This window comes from Puma concolor, chromosome B1, assembly GCF_028749965.1.
Source record: "Puma concolor isolate L17-30 chromosome B1, mPumCon1.1.hap2, whole genome shotgun sequence".
NCBI classification, from domain to species: Eukaryota; Metazoa; Chordata; class Mammalia; order Carnivora; family Felidae; genus Puma; species Puma concolor.
This window is the reverse complement of record NC_141670.1, coordinates 186,131,431-186,149,496: the sequence shown is the minus strand read 5'-3', so window position 1 is coordinate 186,149,496 and position 18,066 is coordinate 186,131,431. Positions and strand designations below refer to the sequence as shown.

The following is an 18,066-nucleotide window of genomic DNA, read 5'->3' as shown; positions in this document are numbered from 1 at the left end:
CTCATTCCTTGAATACACATTTTTACAATATTCTATTTGAGGAAATAGAAAGTATGCATAAGACACTTCTACTGTGTATTGAAATATGATTATCCAGAAAAAAGTATTCCTGCCGTTGAGGTGCAAGCTGAATTGCCCAGCTCCTTCTACTCTTTTTTTTTTTTATTTATATATGAAATTTATTGTCAAATTGGTTTCCATACAACACCCAGTGCTCATCCCAAAAGGTGCCCTCCTCAGTACCCATCACCCACCCTCTCCTCCCTCCCACCCCCCATCAACCCTTGGTTTGTTCTCAGTTCTCAATAGTCTCTTATGCTTTGGCTCTCTCCCACTCTAACCTCTTTTTTTTTTTTGTTCCCCTCCCCCATGGGTTTCTCTTAAGTTTCTCAGGATCCACATAAGAGTGAAACCATATGGTATCTGTCTTTCTCTGTATGGCTTATTTCACTTAGCATCACACTCTCCAGTTCCATCCACGTTGCTACAAAAGGCCATATTTCATTTTTTCTCATTGCCACATAGTACTCCATTGTGTATATAAACCACAATTTCTTTATCCATTCATCAGTTGATGGACATTTAGGCTCTTTCCATAATTTGGCTATTGTTGAGAGTGCTGCTATGAACATTGGGGTACAAGTGCCCCTATGCATCAGTACTCCTGTGTCCCTTGGATAAATTCCTAGCAGTGCTATTGCTGGGTCATAGGGTAGGTCTGTTTTTAATTTTCTGAGGAACCTCCACACTGCTTTCCAGAGCGGCTGCACCAATTTGCATTCCCACCAACAGTGCAAGAGGGTTCCCGTTTCTCCACATCCTCTCCAGCATCTATAGTCTCCTGATTTGTTCATTTTGGCCACTCTGACTGGCGTGAGGTGATATCTGAGTGTGGTTTTGATTTGTATTTCCCTGATAAGGAGCGACGCTGGACATCTTTTCATGTGCCTGTTGGCCATCCGGATGTCTTCTTTAGAGAAGTGTCTATTCATGTTTTCTGCCCATTTCTTCACTGGGTTATTTGCTTTTCGGGTGTGGAGTTTGGTGAGCTCTTTATAGATTTTGGATACTAGCCCTTTGTCCGATATGTCATTTGCAAATATCTTTTCCCATTCCGTTGGTTGCCTTTTAGTTTTGTTGGTTGTTTCCTTTGCTGTGCAGAAGCTTTTTATCTTCATAAGGTCCCAGTAATTCACTTTTGCTTTTAATTCCCTTGCCTTTGGGGATGTGTCGAGGAAGAGATTGCTACGGCTGAGGTCAGAGAGGTCTTTTCCTGCTTTCTCCTCTAAGGTTTGGATGGTTTCCTGTCTCACATTCAGGTCCTTTATCCATTTTGAGTTTATTTTTGTGAATGGTGTGAGAAAGTGGTCTAGTTTCAACCATCTGCATGTTGCTGTCCAGTTCTCCCAGCACCATTTGTTAAAGAGACTGTCTTTTTTCCATTGGATGTTCTTTCCTGCTTTGTCAAAGATGAGTTGGCCATACGTTTGTGGGTCTAGTTCTGGGGTTTCTATTCTATTCCATTGGTCTATGTGTCTGTTTTTGTGCCACTTCTACTCTTTTTTAAGTGAAACACCATTTTTACTTGAAAGAGCAATTGACAAACTATTGTCATTCGGACTTGGGCTGATATTTTCTCTAAAATGAGCAACATTGACCTGTTATTTCAAGGAAAACTATCATCTCTTGCCAATGATAAAATTCAAGCTTGAATCCACCACTGTGAAATTGATGGCTTCCCAATATTTAAACACTTTTCTGATGATATTGATGGTGATGTTAAAGAATGTTACTTTTTGATGTTTTTTGATAAAGTGTTTTTGATCTACTGCATCGCTTCATATATTCAAAACGATCAATGCATAATGTTATGAAATCATGTATAGGTAGAAGAATGGTTTAAAGTACAAGGTAAAATGATGCATGTTTATGTAATAAAACATAAAAAGTTTATTGATGTTCAGATTCCACATTGCAACTAATTTTTAGGTAAATACTAGTCAAATTTTGGTATACTATTTATACTATTAAAGGAGAATATCTACAATATCTGAAAAGGATATTAAAATACTCTCCTCTTTCCAGTTACATCTCTGTGTGACACTGATTTTTTTCATACACATCAATCAAAATAACAGTGCCACAGATGGAATATCACAGCAGATTGAAGAATCCAGCTGTATTCAATTAAGCCAAACATCAAAGATTTGTAGAAATGTAAAACAGTGCCTCTTTGTCTCACGAATTTCTGTTTCTGAAAATACAGTTTTTTTAAATAAAAATATTTAGGCTAATATATAATGGGTTTATATTGTTATTTTTAAATGAATAAGTAATTTTTATTGTGGTAAAATATGCATAAAATTTACCATTTGAACCCTTTTTAAGTGTGCAGTTTGGTGACATTCATTAATTCACATTGCTTTGTGACCATTACTAAACCATCCATCTCCAGAACTTTTTCATTATCCCAAACGAGAACTTGGTACCCCTAAACGCTAACTCTCCATTCCCACCTTCCCCATCGCCCCTGGCAACCACCATTCTACTTTCTGTTTCTATGAATTTGACTTTGTTGACTTTGAATTTGTTGTAAGCACTTCATATATGTAAAATCATATAGTATTTCTCTTTTTGTGACTGGCTTACCTTCACTTAGCATAATGTTCTCAAGGTTCATCCATGTTGTAGATGTGTTAGAACTTTCTTCCTTTTTAAGGGTTGAGTAGTATTTCATTGTGTGTACATATCATATTTTGCTTATCCATTTGTCTGTGGACACTTGGGTTGCTTCCACATTTTAGTTATTGTGAATAATGCTGCTATGAACATGCGTGTGCAAATATATGTTCAAGTCCCTTTTGAGTATATACCCAGAATTGAAATGGCTGCATCAGGTAGTAATTCAGTTTCCAATTTTCTGAGGAAATTCCATAATAATAAACAAATGTGTTTTTTTCTGTTTTAATTTCTTATGCTATAAATATCAGTTGATATCATCCACATAAAGTACTCTCAGATCCTCAGTTTTTAAGAGAGTGAGGTTCCTGAGCGTTAAAAGTTTGAGAATCAGGGGTCTAGTGGAAAAAGCAAAGTAGAGAGGTCAGTTAGGAAGTTATTCCAGTAGTGGACTGTTTGCACTAGACTTTGCCCAGAGAAGAATGGGCAGGGTGGTGAGAAGAATCTGTCATATAAAGAGAACTTGGAACATCTGTAAATATATGTGACCTTGACAAAAGAAGCTTTTAGGGAAGACTCAGTAGTTTTCTTCGAATATTTGAGGGTCTTTTACAGAAAAGGGATTAGGCTTTATTTTCTGTGACATGATGTGTGTGTTTGTGTGTTTGTGATGGTGGCAGATGGTAAGAGTAGTCAATTTTAGCTCATAATAAAGAATTTTCTAATGGAATAATTCAAAGATGGAATTGGCTAAGATAGGGATGTAGTGAGTTTCTAAGCTAGAAAGCTAGTTTAGAGTTTCTGAGTTAGAGTTTTTAAGCTACAAAACCCCTTTGAGAGGACAGTCAGCTATTAAATGGTTAGTTGACCTATAAAAACTCTGTAGATTGTTTTAACCCTGAAATTCTGTGATTCTTCAGACACAGAAAGATGAAGTCCAAGATTAGCATGGTGGCATAGTGAGAAATGGATAGGCTGGGGCCTCTTTAGAGGGAATTAAAAGATCACTGGAACCCTCTTTGTAGACCTTGCTGTGCCCTGGTTGTTCTTCATGGAGTATCTAGTCTCACATTACTTCCCAGTTTCTTTGACTCACCTGCGACATTAGCCACTTATTTCTCCAATTTTCTTTACTCACCAGGTTTAGAAATTTAGGATGGCCAGTGGCTAATGCTTTGGCTTAAGACTGTTATGGTGGACGTGGAAAGAAACTGGATTTGTGTGTGTGTGTGTGTGTGTGTGTGTGTGTGTGTGTGTGTGTGTCAGGGGCAGCGGGGGCAGAGACAGTCATGTGTTTTTACAGTGCAGAATGGTAGAGGATGTCAGAAATGTCAACATAAATAAATGGGTGAAGGATATATGCGGGGCAATGTACACTCTCATTAGATTATATTTTTGATCATATTTTTGCCAGCTCTCATAGTGAGCTAAAGGCATTTTGTTTAAAGAAAGGCTTAAATTTTGTTGTAGATTTAAAAACCTGTACCTCCAGGCACTCCTTCCCTGGAAGTCTTTTACATTTAGTCCACTGCCATCTGGACATCTCTTATATTTTATAACACAACTTTAATCTACACTGGACTTCAACAGCCTAAAAATAACTTTGAAAAAAATTTTTTATGTGAGTCTCACAATAACCTAGTTCAGATATTACTTTCCTTATTAGATAAAGAACACTGAGAATTGGGGCGCCTGGGTGGCGCAGTCGGTTAAGCGTCCGACTTCAGCCAGGTCACAATCTCGCGGTCCGTGAGTTCGAGCCCCGCGTCAGGCTCTGGGCTGATGGCTCAGAGCCTGGAGCCTGTTTCCGATTCTGTGTCTCCCTCTCTCTCTGTCCCTCCCCCGTTCAGGCTCTGTCTCTCTCTGTCCCAAAAATAAATAAACATTGAAAAAAAAATTAAAAAAAAAAATAAAAGAACACTGAGAATAGAGAATACAGACAGGTTAAATGACTTGACCAAGATAATAAATAAGGCTGAGAGAATTCAAGGTCTTCTGATGCCAAATCCTATCCTTATTTAGTCCCAAGTAGTTTCAAAACTGTGCTCGGATATATCCAAGGACTCAGGAAATGTCCTATTCATTTAAAAATTCTTAATTTAAAAATATATTAAGAAGCAACACTCTTTCAGATGCATTTTTATATTAAATACTTCATAATCCATTGTCGTGCTTCCAAATTAACTTGTCTCTAAATAGGTCCCAGGATAAAACCCTATTGCTTTCATCATCTTCAAATGTTAAGGACACTTAGAAATGTGTCGCTGATGAGGAAGGATATAATTCTGCACGAGTCTTTCAGAATATTTGGGCGAGGATCCTGCTGCAGGCGTAGGAAGAGTGTAGGTGCACCTGCTCAACAAGGCTCCCTTCGTGGTTGACTGCTGCGATGTGGGACAAGCCAGCCAGTGACATATCGTGTGGGAACAACATCATGATATGTGTAGGTTTAGCAGTTATAAGCATCAGAAGCTTGTCTGATTTTTGTATTTATAGTAAATGATTTCGGGATTTGTTTTCAAAATAAAAAGTTCCCATTACTTTTTTGATTTCCTGCAGCAGTTTAATTTAAAAGTGAAAGCACTTGTCTCTGTGAATCAAGACTTTTTCCTTATATTGAGCAACCAAAGCAAAGTGCAAAAACAAACTGGATTATTGAGGCTATAGCACAATAAAGATATACATTTTTAATATAACTATACCTTCGACAATGAGAAGACACTCCTTTGCGTTATCTACTTATATCACTTTCCATGTATTTTATATAGTACGGTTTTTCATTGGGTTCAGATTTCATTTGAAAAAAGGATTATGCTGCTATACTAAAACATGTTTGAGAACTGTCTTACCATGTTGTCCTCCTATCAGTGACCCTGCTTTTGGTTTTCAAATTTCTCAAGATTTTTATAATTCTGTTGATGATTAGGAATTTGGTTTGCCTTTGATTAAAAAAAAATGTATCTAGGAAGTCTAGCAACCTTAAAATATTTGAAAATGTTTAGAAGGAATGACCAGTTTTTTGTCTTGAAATTCTTTAAATTATGTGACTTCTGAGTCATTTCCAAATATAGGCTTAGTAAAAGAAAATCTATTTCTTTTTGCTCTAGTACTTTTGAATGATGAGCCAGGTTTTGCAGCTTTTAAAATCCTAGGAATAACAGAACGGAAACCAGTCTTTTTAGTTAAAACATGGGTTTTATGAAGCTCCTTGTTTATTTGGGTGAAAATTGGTTAAAAAGGCTAGGACATGGTTGGATCGATATAATTTTGTCACGCAACAATTACTGGAGTTAATACTTGATATGCAAAAATGAATTCATGATCCTTGCCTTTGAATTTAAGAGTCAAAAAGAAAAATAGGTGAGCTGAAAATTACAGTGTAATCTGATAAATGCCATCACAGAGAAACGGAGTGTACTATCTTTGTAGGCAAGGGGTGGGGGGGGGGCCTGGAACCCTTAAAATATATGGCAGTTGGGGGATCAGTGAATGTAGTTCACTGTGACTAAGGAGTAGGGTGTTTTGAGGGAAGAGGTGTAAGAAAAGACAGGATGTTGTTAGCTTGGTGGAGGGGCAGCTGATAAATTTGGAGACGTAAGTTGGTCTACATCGTGAAGGGCAAGTGTGCCCTTTCGAACAGTTTAGACTTCCTGTGTATGCTGTGGAGATTTGCAGTCAGGAAAGCCTTGTTTGGGGAAGAAGACGCTGGAGGATGGATTTAGTAAAGGGAGAAATTGGTTCAAGTATTCAGCAAACATTTATTGAGCACCTGTTGTGTGAAAGTAACTATTCTAAGCACTTGGGATACAGCAGTGAACAAAAAGACAAAGACCTCTGCCTTAGGGAGCTCACCACTTCTGGTGAATGATGATAGACAGCATGCCAATAAACACAGTAAATACATGAATCATATGGTATATTAGGAGGTAGTGAATGCTAAGAAAGAAGAAAAAGTAGGCTAAGGGAGTATGAGAATGCTCCCTAGGGAGTAATTGGAATGTAAATAAAGTGGCAAGATGTCCAGTTCAGAAGCTGTTACCTTGACCCAGATGAGGAATGGTAAGGACTTAGGCTTACTTGTGGGACTTTATTTAGAATGGAGAGAGAATAAATTGGGAGATGTAGTTTTCTTTTTCTCTTTTGACGCTGGAAACACAGATAGAAACTTGATAAAACAAACCTATAATGTAACGAACTAGAAGATGAACCACCTTGTAACAACCACCCTGGTGAAACAATGAAACTTTGCCACACCAGAACCCCTTCCTTTTGCCCCACTCATCACAAACTCCTCCCTCCCCAACAACCTGACTTTTATGGTTATCACTTTCCTGCATTTCTTGATAGTTTTATTAACCAAGGGTATATCCCTCACACTAAGACACCCTAACTCAGTCTTGCCAATTAAAAAATTTTTTTGTTATTATTTTTTTTAATCTACTGGTTTTTTTCTCCTTCCTTTGGTTTTCTTACACTTTATTAACTAAAGAACAGAGCCATTTGACCTTTAGAATTTCTCATCTCCTGGATTTTTGTGATTGCGCCCTCATGGTGCAACTTAACATGTTTGTCTGTCCTTTACATGACTTATAAATTGACAGCTGGACCACTGGCTTGATCAGACTGAGTGTCTCCCCTGTGGTCATCACTGCTGGCATTAGAGTGTTCTTTCGTTAAGAAGCACATAATATCTGGTTGTCTTTTGTAAAGCTAACAGCTATTTCTGCTCAGTGCCTAGAGTTAGTAATATGTTAGAGGTTGCAGAATGGTGATATTCTGATGATATCACATCTGTTTTAGTTATCAGCTAGAATACTTTTTATCTAGGAACATTTCCCCTTATCTATTATGTAATTACCCTGTGGTGCAGTTTCTATAGGAAAGGCAAGATACATGCCTTTTCCTTTATTTACCACTTTTCCAGGCAATCCATTGGTTCCCTGTCATCCTCAATTTTTATTACTCTATCAGGATTTTCTCCTTAGTGTGACCTTGTCTAGAAAGGGGGCGCTGGTTGGTCAGCATCAAGAATTCATAGCCGGTCGGCTGCTCCAGTCTCTTCAGACTTCATCTGCTGTATTCAGTTGGGCAAAACCCCTCCCAGTTTTAGCTCCTGTTCTAAAATTGGCTCATCGTATGTTCCAGTGAAAATAGTGTTGGCTATTTTGGGGTTCTCCTGTTTTCACATCCATCACATACCACACTGCTTACTTCCTTCTGCTTTTCCTGCAAAAGCGCTAATACCGTACAAGTCTTGTGGCTATTGGTTTGTCCCCAACCGTTTGTATTTTAAGTTTGTAGGGGATATCTTATGACCAAGTTTTGTTGTAAATGTTTTCCATGGGGTTTTGGTTTTCCCGTTCAGTTGCTTGGTCTGTTTTTATGTGGAAATCAGGGAGATGAAACAACAACAACAACAACAACAACAACAACAGCAAAACCCCAAACCAAACAATAACTCACTGTCTCCAATGTCATGTTTCATGTTCCCAGAAAGGGGTCGGTGCCTTGAAGAGTTAGAGTAGAGTTATGAATAAGTGAAGTTTCTGACTTAGAAGATCTGGTACATGGTCATTTCATAGATGAAAATTAAAAAATAGAAGAGAAGGAGCAAAGTAGTGAGTGGAAGATCAATTTTTGATTTCTTAACGTTTGAAATGCTTATCATGAGTTAACCCTAATAGAAATGCCTTCTGAAGCACTATGCTTTTAAAATTTGATAGAAAAAGCTAGATGATGAGAGATCAACACTTTGAAAATTACAGAAGCCATTATAAATTGAAGAAACTATTACTTTTGGTAAATATTACAGTGTGAAAAATGAATAGAATAGAAAGCATGCACGTGGAGATGAAGGAGACACGAATACGTATTTTGAACTAGTAATTTTATGTGTTTTCTGTAATTACGCACAACAAATGCAGGTTTGCATTGAGCAGCAATCTGACGAGGAAAAATCCATCTATTAGGGATGCAACTGGGTTTTTGGTCATTAGTTGTAAATGCCACTGTATATGTTTGACACAATATTAAGAGAATGGATTTATAAAAGCTGAGTGTTCTTCCTGCTGGAAAAATAGATATTAAGATTCATAAAGATGAAAAATCTAGATAAAAATATTAAATATTCCTAAGCTATAAGTTTTTATATGTGGAGTAGGCTGCAGTGTACCATCACAGATCCTGTATTTTAAGAATAGGTGAAAAAGTCTTCTTTCTTATGAGCTGTTCTAGATAATTCTGAGGTGCTCCGACTTCAAAAAGGAATTTTTAAAATAGTGTGCACGTTTGGACACTCCTTTGTAAATGACTGACTTTTGACCTCTGTCTTTTCCTTTCTTCTTTTTCTTCTTCTTCCTAAAATTAGGCCAGTCTTCAGAGACCTGAGATTAAACTTGAATCACTAAAAGAAGATATTAAGGAATTCTTTAAAATATCAGGTTTGTAAGTTGCTTTTTTCCTCCTAATTCGTTAAGGCAAAACAAAGAAATACTTTATTTGGAGGGAATATTTTATCACCGGCCTTCCAGTTACTCATTCAAAATTGTGAAACAGTGTCTGGATAGGTTTCTAGTTGAGGAGAATTAGAACTTTCAGATATTTCTATAAAATGCTGCAAAAATTCAGGATCACTGTGGGAATCACTGCTCTGTAGTAACCAGTTTTAAATACCATTTACTTCCTGATCAAAACACATCCTGAATGTGTGAAGAATCTCCCTCGCTAAGCACCTTCTCTTTTACCTTTTGTTAGAGCTGTTTTTCCTTCTATACTTCCCCCCCGCCCCTCTTCTTTTCTGTCATTTCAAAGAAAAGGAAATCCTAATTTTCTTGACAGCAAGAAGAGAGGTTCCCTATCCTAACCCTTGAACATGGAAATTGAGATGTTAAGTGGTTTACTTTTCCAGAAAAGTTCAAGTTGTTAGAGGCCAGGCTAACCGGTCTGGGGGTACCTCTAATAATGTTTCTGTTGTTCAGGAGTTTACGAAGTAGTTAGTTGTGACTGCTTACGATCTGTCTTTGTCAGGTGCCTGGCTGTTTCTTGCCCTTCCCTTGACACATCCCCCGTAGCACCAGCAGTGCATCACTTAGCTCTGCTTTGGCGTTCATTGAGCCCCTGAGCCGTGGAAGGGGCAATGGTCCTCCCATCTGGAGAAGATGGTGCGGTAGTTCTGCTTAAAAGACAGTATGTTGAGAATTTTGCTACTCAGTGTTTGTCAATGGACACAGTGGATGTGTAAGAAATAATTCCTTAATAACACTGACACAGCAATTGACAATTGATAAAGTTCTTTCACAAATGAATATGATGTCAGAGTTTTAGTGAGATATGCTTTATTACAATGTATGCTTATTTTTAAAACTAATATATTCACATGTTTTATTCTTTTTTTAAAAAATAGGTTGGGAGAAGAAACTTCAGAATGCTGTTTATAGTGAACTGAGTGTGTGAGTTTTTCCTACCTATTTTGAGATACTGTTACGTTTAGCTGTATTTACTTTGTAAGTAATGAATATAATATTGCTATGTACACTCATTATATTATTATTTCTCATTAGTATTTATATAACATTTCACATAAGTTGTTGTATTTAAAAATTACAGTCTTGCCTGAGAATGAGTAATGACCATATGGGGGTTTTTACCACCAAAATTTTTATATTAATAACTCCTTTATCCAGTATAGTTAGGGAAATAAGTTAATATTTCAGATAACTGAAGCTTATCAACACTCTTTTTATTGGTGCCATTTTGGATATTACCCTTTTTCTCTCTTTATAAAGCAACCATTCTAAATATAGTTAACTTTTTTTTTTCAAAATTGGTGTCATTCTTAAGAAAATCAGTGTTTTTTGTTAATCTGGATTTGTCTTCAGAATCTGTTGTGGTGTGTAAAACTATTTCTTTCTACAAAGAATATAGATCTAGAGTGTTAGCTTTTGTAGTTTATTCAATACTGCATTATTCATCTGTTATTTATTACCTACCATGGGCTAGCACTATGCTAGGCACTGGGAATATAGTATAGAACAAAAAATCAATTCCTACCCTCATGGAGTTTATAGTCTAATGGAGTTCTTATGTCTGCTGTCTTTTTTTAAAACTGCTGTTCAATGTGCCTGTGTCTCTAGCATTTTCTAGTTTCTAACACTTTTGTTTCCAACTCGCCCTTTCTAATCTGCTGTTAACTAGGAAATAAGATAATCCAGTTTATCAGAACTGTTTCTAAAGGGACTCAGACGAAGACCTGTGGATCTGTGCTTAGACACACATTTTAAAAATCAGTATTTGCTTCTCTGCTTATCGCCATTTTCCCAGTTGGCTTACGAATTCTTAAATAACCTCGTGTATAAGTGCTATCTGTCAGTTGAAGTTGACCGTAATGATACCCCTGATATCATTCCTCCAAGGAATAGATGTTTATCATGACAAATAAGGTTTTAAATTTACAATAAGTTTAGAGATGCCACAGGTTGCTTAAATGTGAACATGAGGATTTATGTATTTGTGACATAGAAAGCGTATAACTGTGTGGGTCTGTGTGTCCAGTACTGGTGGAATAAAAGCATCCGGTTGTGTGTAATTCCAAACAGTGAATTTTTATCTGAGGAGATTTGACTGACGATTGCAATTTTTGTAGTGTAATGCATTCCTTAAGATGGTGGTCTGACCAGTGAGTGCCTGTTTACTTGATGGCAGGGACAGAGTTTCATTCACTGTCTTATTTCAGTATCCTAACAATAGACATTAAGTATTTTTGTATAATCTGTTGAGATTTTTGAAGGACTAAGTAGCACCACCTTTTTTGCTCGCCTGGGTTCTGAAGAAATTGAGAAAGAAGCCCAATAGGATATCAAAATCATACTTTTATTACTGATGAAGACCAGATGAAAGGTTGTAGCTTAGTGCAAGAGCAAAATGGGTCCTTTAACTGAACTCCAGAATTAACTAGACTTAACCTTCTGGTTAAATAGCATCAGTGAGCACGTTCCGTTTATTATTCCAAAATTTAAAAGTCGGATAAGGCACTAAACCTCTTCGGTGGCAAGCGAGAAAAAGCCCTGGGGGGAATCTAAGAATATTACAGTAAGGGAGCTCTTTCCACAGGGAAGACACATCCAGAGTGGGGAAGTGTTTTCGCTAACATCAGTCAGAAGAATAAAGAGGACTTGGTATACTGTGCTGCATTTTTCATTGACAGAAACCATTAGATGGACAAGTAAAGAAAACAAAAAATAAAGTAGAAGAATTTACTAGGTTAAATAATCAGAGTAGAAAAAAAGATGCCCTCTTACCTCATAAAGGTGTAGACACATGAGCTATTCAGATGATACCTGAAAATTGTTCACTTCCTTTTACCTATTTTGGTAAACACGCCCAAGATTTTTGTCCGATTCTTGTTTAAAAGAGAGAGAAAAATTTCTGTATTCTGTTATTTACCTGAAGCTTGTAATTCTAGCCGAGGTTAGTTCTTCCCACTTAAGATTGACTACTTTATTTAATTATTGTTGTGTTAATATTTAATAGATCGTTCACATTGATCGAAGGAGTATTTTATGCAAGCACTGTGCTAAGCAGTTTAAATTCATTGCCTTGTGTAATGTAATCTTCACAACAACCCTATGATTGTGGAATTCATTATTGTAACCATTTTACAGAAGAGAAAACGGAGGCTTAAACTACTTAAATAATTTACTGAAGATCGTATGGCTAGTAAATGGTAGTACTAGGTCGTAACCTCCAGCTGTCTGATTCCAAAGCACATGTGTTTTACTGCATCTCACATATGTTTATATTTTATCTCTCACCTGGATTAAAAATGTTATAAGACAAGAATTGAATTCTATATTTCTTTTAGTACCTTCTAGAGCATCAAATAAATGATTTTGAGTCAACAGATGCCAATGCTAACATGTGATAAATATTTGTTGAATTGAAGAAACTCAGTTCAGTTATTAATCCTAAACTTACTAAAAAGATTTAACTAAGACAGTCTTTACATGGAGCATGTACCTTTTTTTCCCTTAGTTTTCATTGTACTTTGTGTAGAACAGTTTATTAAGAATTAGGTGACCTATCACTTTCTTTTAAGGAATATAAATTAAAGAAGTAAATAATCCTTTTTAAAGTATTTCTATATAAATATATATTATAAAAACATCCCACAGTCTACTGTTATAGTAGATATATGCAAATGTCCACCATACCTTGGAGAGGTATGAATGTTGAGCAGTAGTGGACCAAAAATGGGAAGATTTTAGATAATGGGTTTCTCACACTAGACCACAAGATAGAGTAAGTCTTTACAGATATTCATGGCATTTGTTGGAAGACTCCTCAGGCAGTACACCAGAGCACTCCCAAAATGTCCTAATCACCGTTCTTCTTTGCCTTCTTTTGAATGTTGCTTTAAATGTACTTGCTATGTGTTATGCACTGAGCTAGGAATTGAGGATAGTGAATAAGCTGGATAGCCTTTGCTTTCCTGGAGCTCACATCTCTGAGGCACACATGGTTTAAGAAGGCAATTAGAGCACAATTATAGTATAGTATAGTATGGATAGTACATAGTCCAAGAGGTGCTGTGATGGGCCAGACAAATGGGGTAGGCACTTAACTCAGGTCGGGGATGTCATGATGGCTTACCGAAGGAACCAATATTCAGATTGAAATCAAAAGCTAAGGTAGAGTAAGTCAGGGGAAGGAGTAGAGAAGAAAGGTGCTTTAGAAGGGAGCAACGGGCTCAGAGATTCAGAATTGGGAAAGTGTGGCACATTGGAGGAACCAAGTTCATGGCTGGGTGGTACAGGGCGAGGGACATGGTAAAGGACGATTCTAGATACGTGGGTAGGGATGTGCTGCTTCTTCAAGGCTTTTTAGGCAGGATCCTAAGAGCATTTGGGTGTCATTTTAGAATTTCAAGCAGAGTGGTGACATGATCGTGTCTGCGTTTTATATTCACTAAGCAATGTACTGGTTATCCAGTATGTGCCAGGCATTATGCTAGACACTGGAAATAGAGTCATTGGTGAATAAGGAAGACATTGCTTGTGGCTATACAGCCAGGCAAATTGGCTAATAGGCTGAAAATAGTGTGGAAGCAGGGGAGACTGCTTAAGAACCTGTTGGCTGAATACAGGCAGGAGATGTTGGTTGTCTAAAACAGTGTCAGTGGGATGAAAAAGGATGAGAAGGATTTAGAGGGATTTCAGGGACAGGAAGAGAGAAGAGTCAAGAGTGATGCCCAAGTTTCTGTGCTTTGTTCTTACCTGTCAACCTTCATCTCTGCATATAACTAAATGTGAGCTGCACAACGACAGAATTTTAGCCTATTTGTTTACTATTTTTATTACCGTAAACACTTAGTAGGTTCTTATTAAATACTTCTGAATGAATAAAAATCTAACTTTATTTTGGTTTTATATTAATGATTTTGGGGTTGCCACCTCTTGTTCCCTGTTTTTAATTAAATGTCTTTGTTCATTAAATAACTTAAGATTATAAGTAAGTACTCTCAAGTTTCAGTCCTAAATTAAGTTTTATTAAATTTGGAAATAACTATCATTAATGTGAAAGAATTTAAATTTTTTTTTATGTTTTATTAATTTTTTGGAGAGAGGGAGAGAGAGACAGCATAAGCAGGGGAAGGGCAGATACAGAGGGAGACCCAGAATCTGAAGCAGGCTCCAGGCTCTGAGCTGTCAGCACAGAGCCCAACACAGGGTTTGAACTCACGATCCATGATATCATGGCCTGAGCCAAAGTCGGATGCTTAACCGACTGAGCCACCCAGGTGCCCCATAACGTGAAAGAATTTTAAAACAATTTAATTCTAAACTACGTCCCTTTACAAATGGTATATCAAACAGTATGAAGTATATAGTTTTTTTTTTTTAATTCAAGTTAGTTACCATATAGTGTAGTCTTGGCTTATCTTGCATATAAAAAGAAATATTGAGGTATATGAAGATCGTAATTTTTTTTCATTTGTGAGTGGGGAAAGGTAATTTATTTAGGTACACAGAGTACAGATTTTAGTAGAAAAAACAGTCAGCTGGAAATAATTAGTTAATACAACTGTTTTCTAGATTGGGTAGACCAAGTTGCTTTTTCTATTCCAGAAATGTTTCTTACGGGCATTTGAACATTTTACACTTAGGTCTTGGGATAGGTGCAGTTGAGCTTGGTATATCATAAACACTTTACATGCCGATGTCCCACTTTGAATGAGGTACTTCTTGAAAATTCAGTGTATGGTTCTTGATTATTGGAACATGGTTGCTTTGCTGTAGGTACAAGTGTTACGACTAATTTCAATAGGAAGTTACATGTTGTTGTGAAAAAGACTGGAATCTCTAAGCAAATGTTGAACTGTTGTGTTTTCCTATTGCCCTCTCTCTCTGTGATTTCATGTCACTGTGTGTCCGTCATTTTATTTCAACCACTCTGGCTTTTTCTGATTTTTAAACACTCCAAGTGTTCCTAACTCAGGATCTTGTGCTTGCTGCCTTCCTGCCTGGAATATTCTTCCCCCACATCTTTGCCCGGTTGGCTCCTTCTTCTCAGTTAGGTCTTAGTTCAAGTATTGGCTCCCCTAGACACCTTCCCTATCCTTCCAGATCACTTCTATCTCATTACCCTGCTCGCATCTTCTCATGGCACTCATTACTCTCTGATATTATTCTATTAATTTGTCCCTTTTTATAATTATTGACTGCCTTTACTAGATGTTAAGTATATGAGAACAGGGGATATTGTCTCAATTACCGTCATATCCTTAGTACCTAAAATGGCTCAAATATTGTTGAGTCAACAAATGTTTTCTTAATAAAACCAGTACATTTGGAATACGAAGGTAAAGTTACTTAGAAAACAGAAAGAATCCATGAGACATTAACATTTTTAAATTTTATTAAATTTGTATCTATTAAAACATGACTCTTACGGAAGATAGCACTTATATTATTTCAACTATGTTAAAAATATATAGCGATATGGAAAAGGAAATTGGGAGAAATGAAAAGATATGTTGTGAGTTCACAGATTTTTTTTGAACCTTAAAAAATCCCTCTAAATGTTACAATATTTATGTGCTAAAAATAAGAGTTCTGGTAATTTTTACATGAGCATTTACTAAGCTAAGTAATTTTAAAATTCCCCCAATTTATGAATTCAGATTATTGTGCAGTTCAACTTTTAACGAGCAATTAAATTGCTAATCTGAAGCTACCACGCTAGTAGGATAAGACTTAAAGTTTTATTATGTTGTTATACCTTCTGAAAACACACAGGTTTGCTAACAGATATTCTGTTTCACATATGACGTGGACTACAGAGGTGAGTAATTTCTAATGAAAAGAATTAATTACTTATCCAGATAACGTATAATATTTAGCTGCCTCTTTTTGTCCCTAGGTTTCCTTTACCTAGCCATCCTGCTGCACCTCCTGAACATCTCAAAGAACCTTTGGTATACATGAGGAAAGCACAGGTTGGCTATTGTTCATTTTTCACTTTATTTTGCCATGCCAAGTTACATAATGCAGAGTGAAAAGTGCTTGTTGGTATCAGGAGTGTATGTCATTCATTACATGGAAGCCTGGGTAAGAACCACTCCAGCACAGTGTTTGCATGCTCTTCCTTTTTACTTTCAGTGACCGAGGATCACACCTGTTTAGCTGCAGTAATCCTGAAAATGTGTAGAAGAAGGAAAAAATCATGTACCGTACTGGCCTGAAATTTTCAACGTGATAAAAGTATTATGTGGCAATTTATTCCTGATGCTCTGAGATATTAAAAGAATGAGATGGGAGTGAACTGACTCACTCTTCCCTTAAAATTTTATCCGTGGAAGCCAGCGATACTGATACTGTATTTGAAATATGTTTGTCCTCACAGCAGGCTGCTACATGCTGTGTTCTGTCACAGAACTCAAATGAACCTGCTATCTAAAGTGGGCTGAAACAACTACAGTTCACTTTAAAAAATGAAGTAAAATGACGTAAACAGAAAAGCTGTAAAGAACAGGTTGGTAAGTCCTGTCACATGCCCCTGACGCTCGACTGTCCGCCTCAGCACGGCCTGGTGCACCTGCCTCTACGAGGCTTCCTTGCGGTACCGGGTACGACTCTGTCGCTGCTGCCGCCGAGGGGCTTAATGGACACCCACAGAGTTGACCTCTCTCAATCACGGTGTCAGAAATTATCATGGCAAATTTCAAATATACCCCAAAGAACTCCCATAAACCCATCACCCAGCTCCAGCAATTATCATCGTGGCTCCTTCTGCTACTCCTGAGAAATATCCTGCTGCTTTGAGTTATCACATTCCAAGCAGTGCACGTTAGGCAGCTTTTTATTATTCCACCATTTTTATTTTCACTTTAAAAACCTTCAAAATTAGATGGTGAAAGGAAGCAATGTAAACAAAAATCATAGAGATATTTGAGGAAATATGCCATATATTTCTATCTCTAGGTAGTGCATTTAGGTCTAGCAATCAGACAGTATTATCAATATGTCTTAAAACATAATCATTAAAATGATTCATGTATGAAAGAATTGTTTGATCTTTTGTTGTAAAGACGTAAACTCAAAAAAAAAAAATAAAAGGGTTGGGTCTAAATATTTTTTTGGTGAAGTTTGAAAATTTCTCAAAGGTGTAGAGAAAGTATCAGTTCTAGCATATTAGGTATAGGAAACATAACACTAAAGTTGTTTACCCATCATGACTGGAAAGAGGTAGAGAGGGAAATAATAGGTCGATGTTTCAAGCCTACCGCTGGTTGCTGAGAACACATGTGAACGGTAAGTGTATGCGTTGTATATGTACATGTATGTACACACATGCCTACTACTCTCCTCTTTTTTTTTCCATACTTACCCACTAACTCGGGTTGGCGCACTATAGTCCAAGGGCCAGATCTGTCTTTATACAGCTGGCAAGCTAAGAATATTCTTTTACATTTTCACCTGGCTGAAAAACCAGAGGAATAATGACATCTGTGGCCCATGAAAATGATAGGAATTAATAAAATACGTCGTATTGGAAGCCTTGTTCCTTTGTTTACTTATTGTCAGCGGGTGCTTTCGCACTACAATGTCGAGAGTTTAGTAGTTGCATAGAGACCTTATGACTTGCAAAGTCTGAAATATTTACTGTTTGCCCTTTTACAGAAAAGTTTCTCAATCCCTGCACTACATTATTCCTTCTTTAAGAGCAGGGACTGTGTTTTTTTATCCGCAACGTCTAGCCCAATGCATAGCCCATGGAACGCTCAAGAAGTGTTTGTTGAAATAATTGATTCTTTAACTGTGGCCACGCTAAATACCTCCTCTGCAGGTTAGTGTCCGCCTACCTGTCCCCTTGTATTTGTTCCTGTCTCCT

At 37.0% G+C, this 18,066-nt stretch overlaps 1 protein-coding gene across 5 annotated transcripts in view; it reads left to right on the top strand.

The window, feature by feature from the left end:
* The window catches only part of TBC1D19 (TBC1 domain family member 19), a 145,951-nt gene that overhangs the window by 14,667 nt on the left and 113,218 nt on the right, over positions 1–18,066 (top strand). For 2 of the 5 annotated variants that reach the window (XM_025921322.2, XM_086705274.1), the window contains exons 2-4: positions 9,047–9,119; positions 10,082–10,127; positions 16,096–16,171. The exons of 1 other annotated variant lie outside the window; for it this stretch is intronic. In XM_025921322.2, coding sequence (XP_025777107.1) covers positions 9,047–9,119; positions 10,082–10,127; positions 16,096–16,171 — 195 coding nt within the window. Of the gene's footprint in view, positions 1–9,046; positions 9,120–10,081; positions 10,128–16,095; positions 16,172–18,066 lie in introns of those variants that run through there. 2 more of the 5 variants (XM_086705276.1, XM_086705275.1) reach the window with 2 other exon arrangements.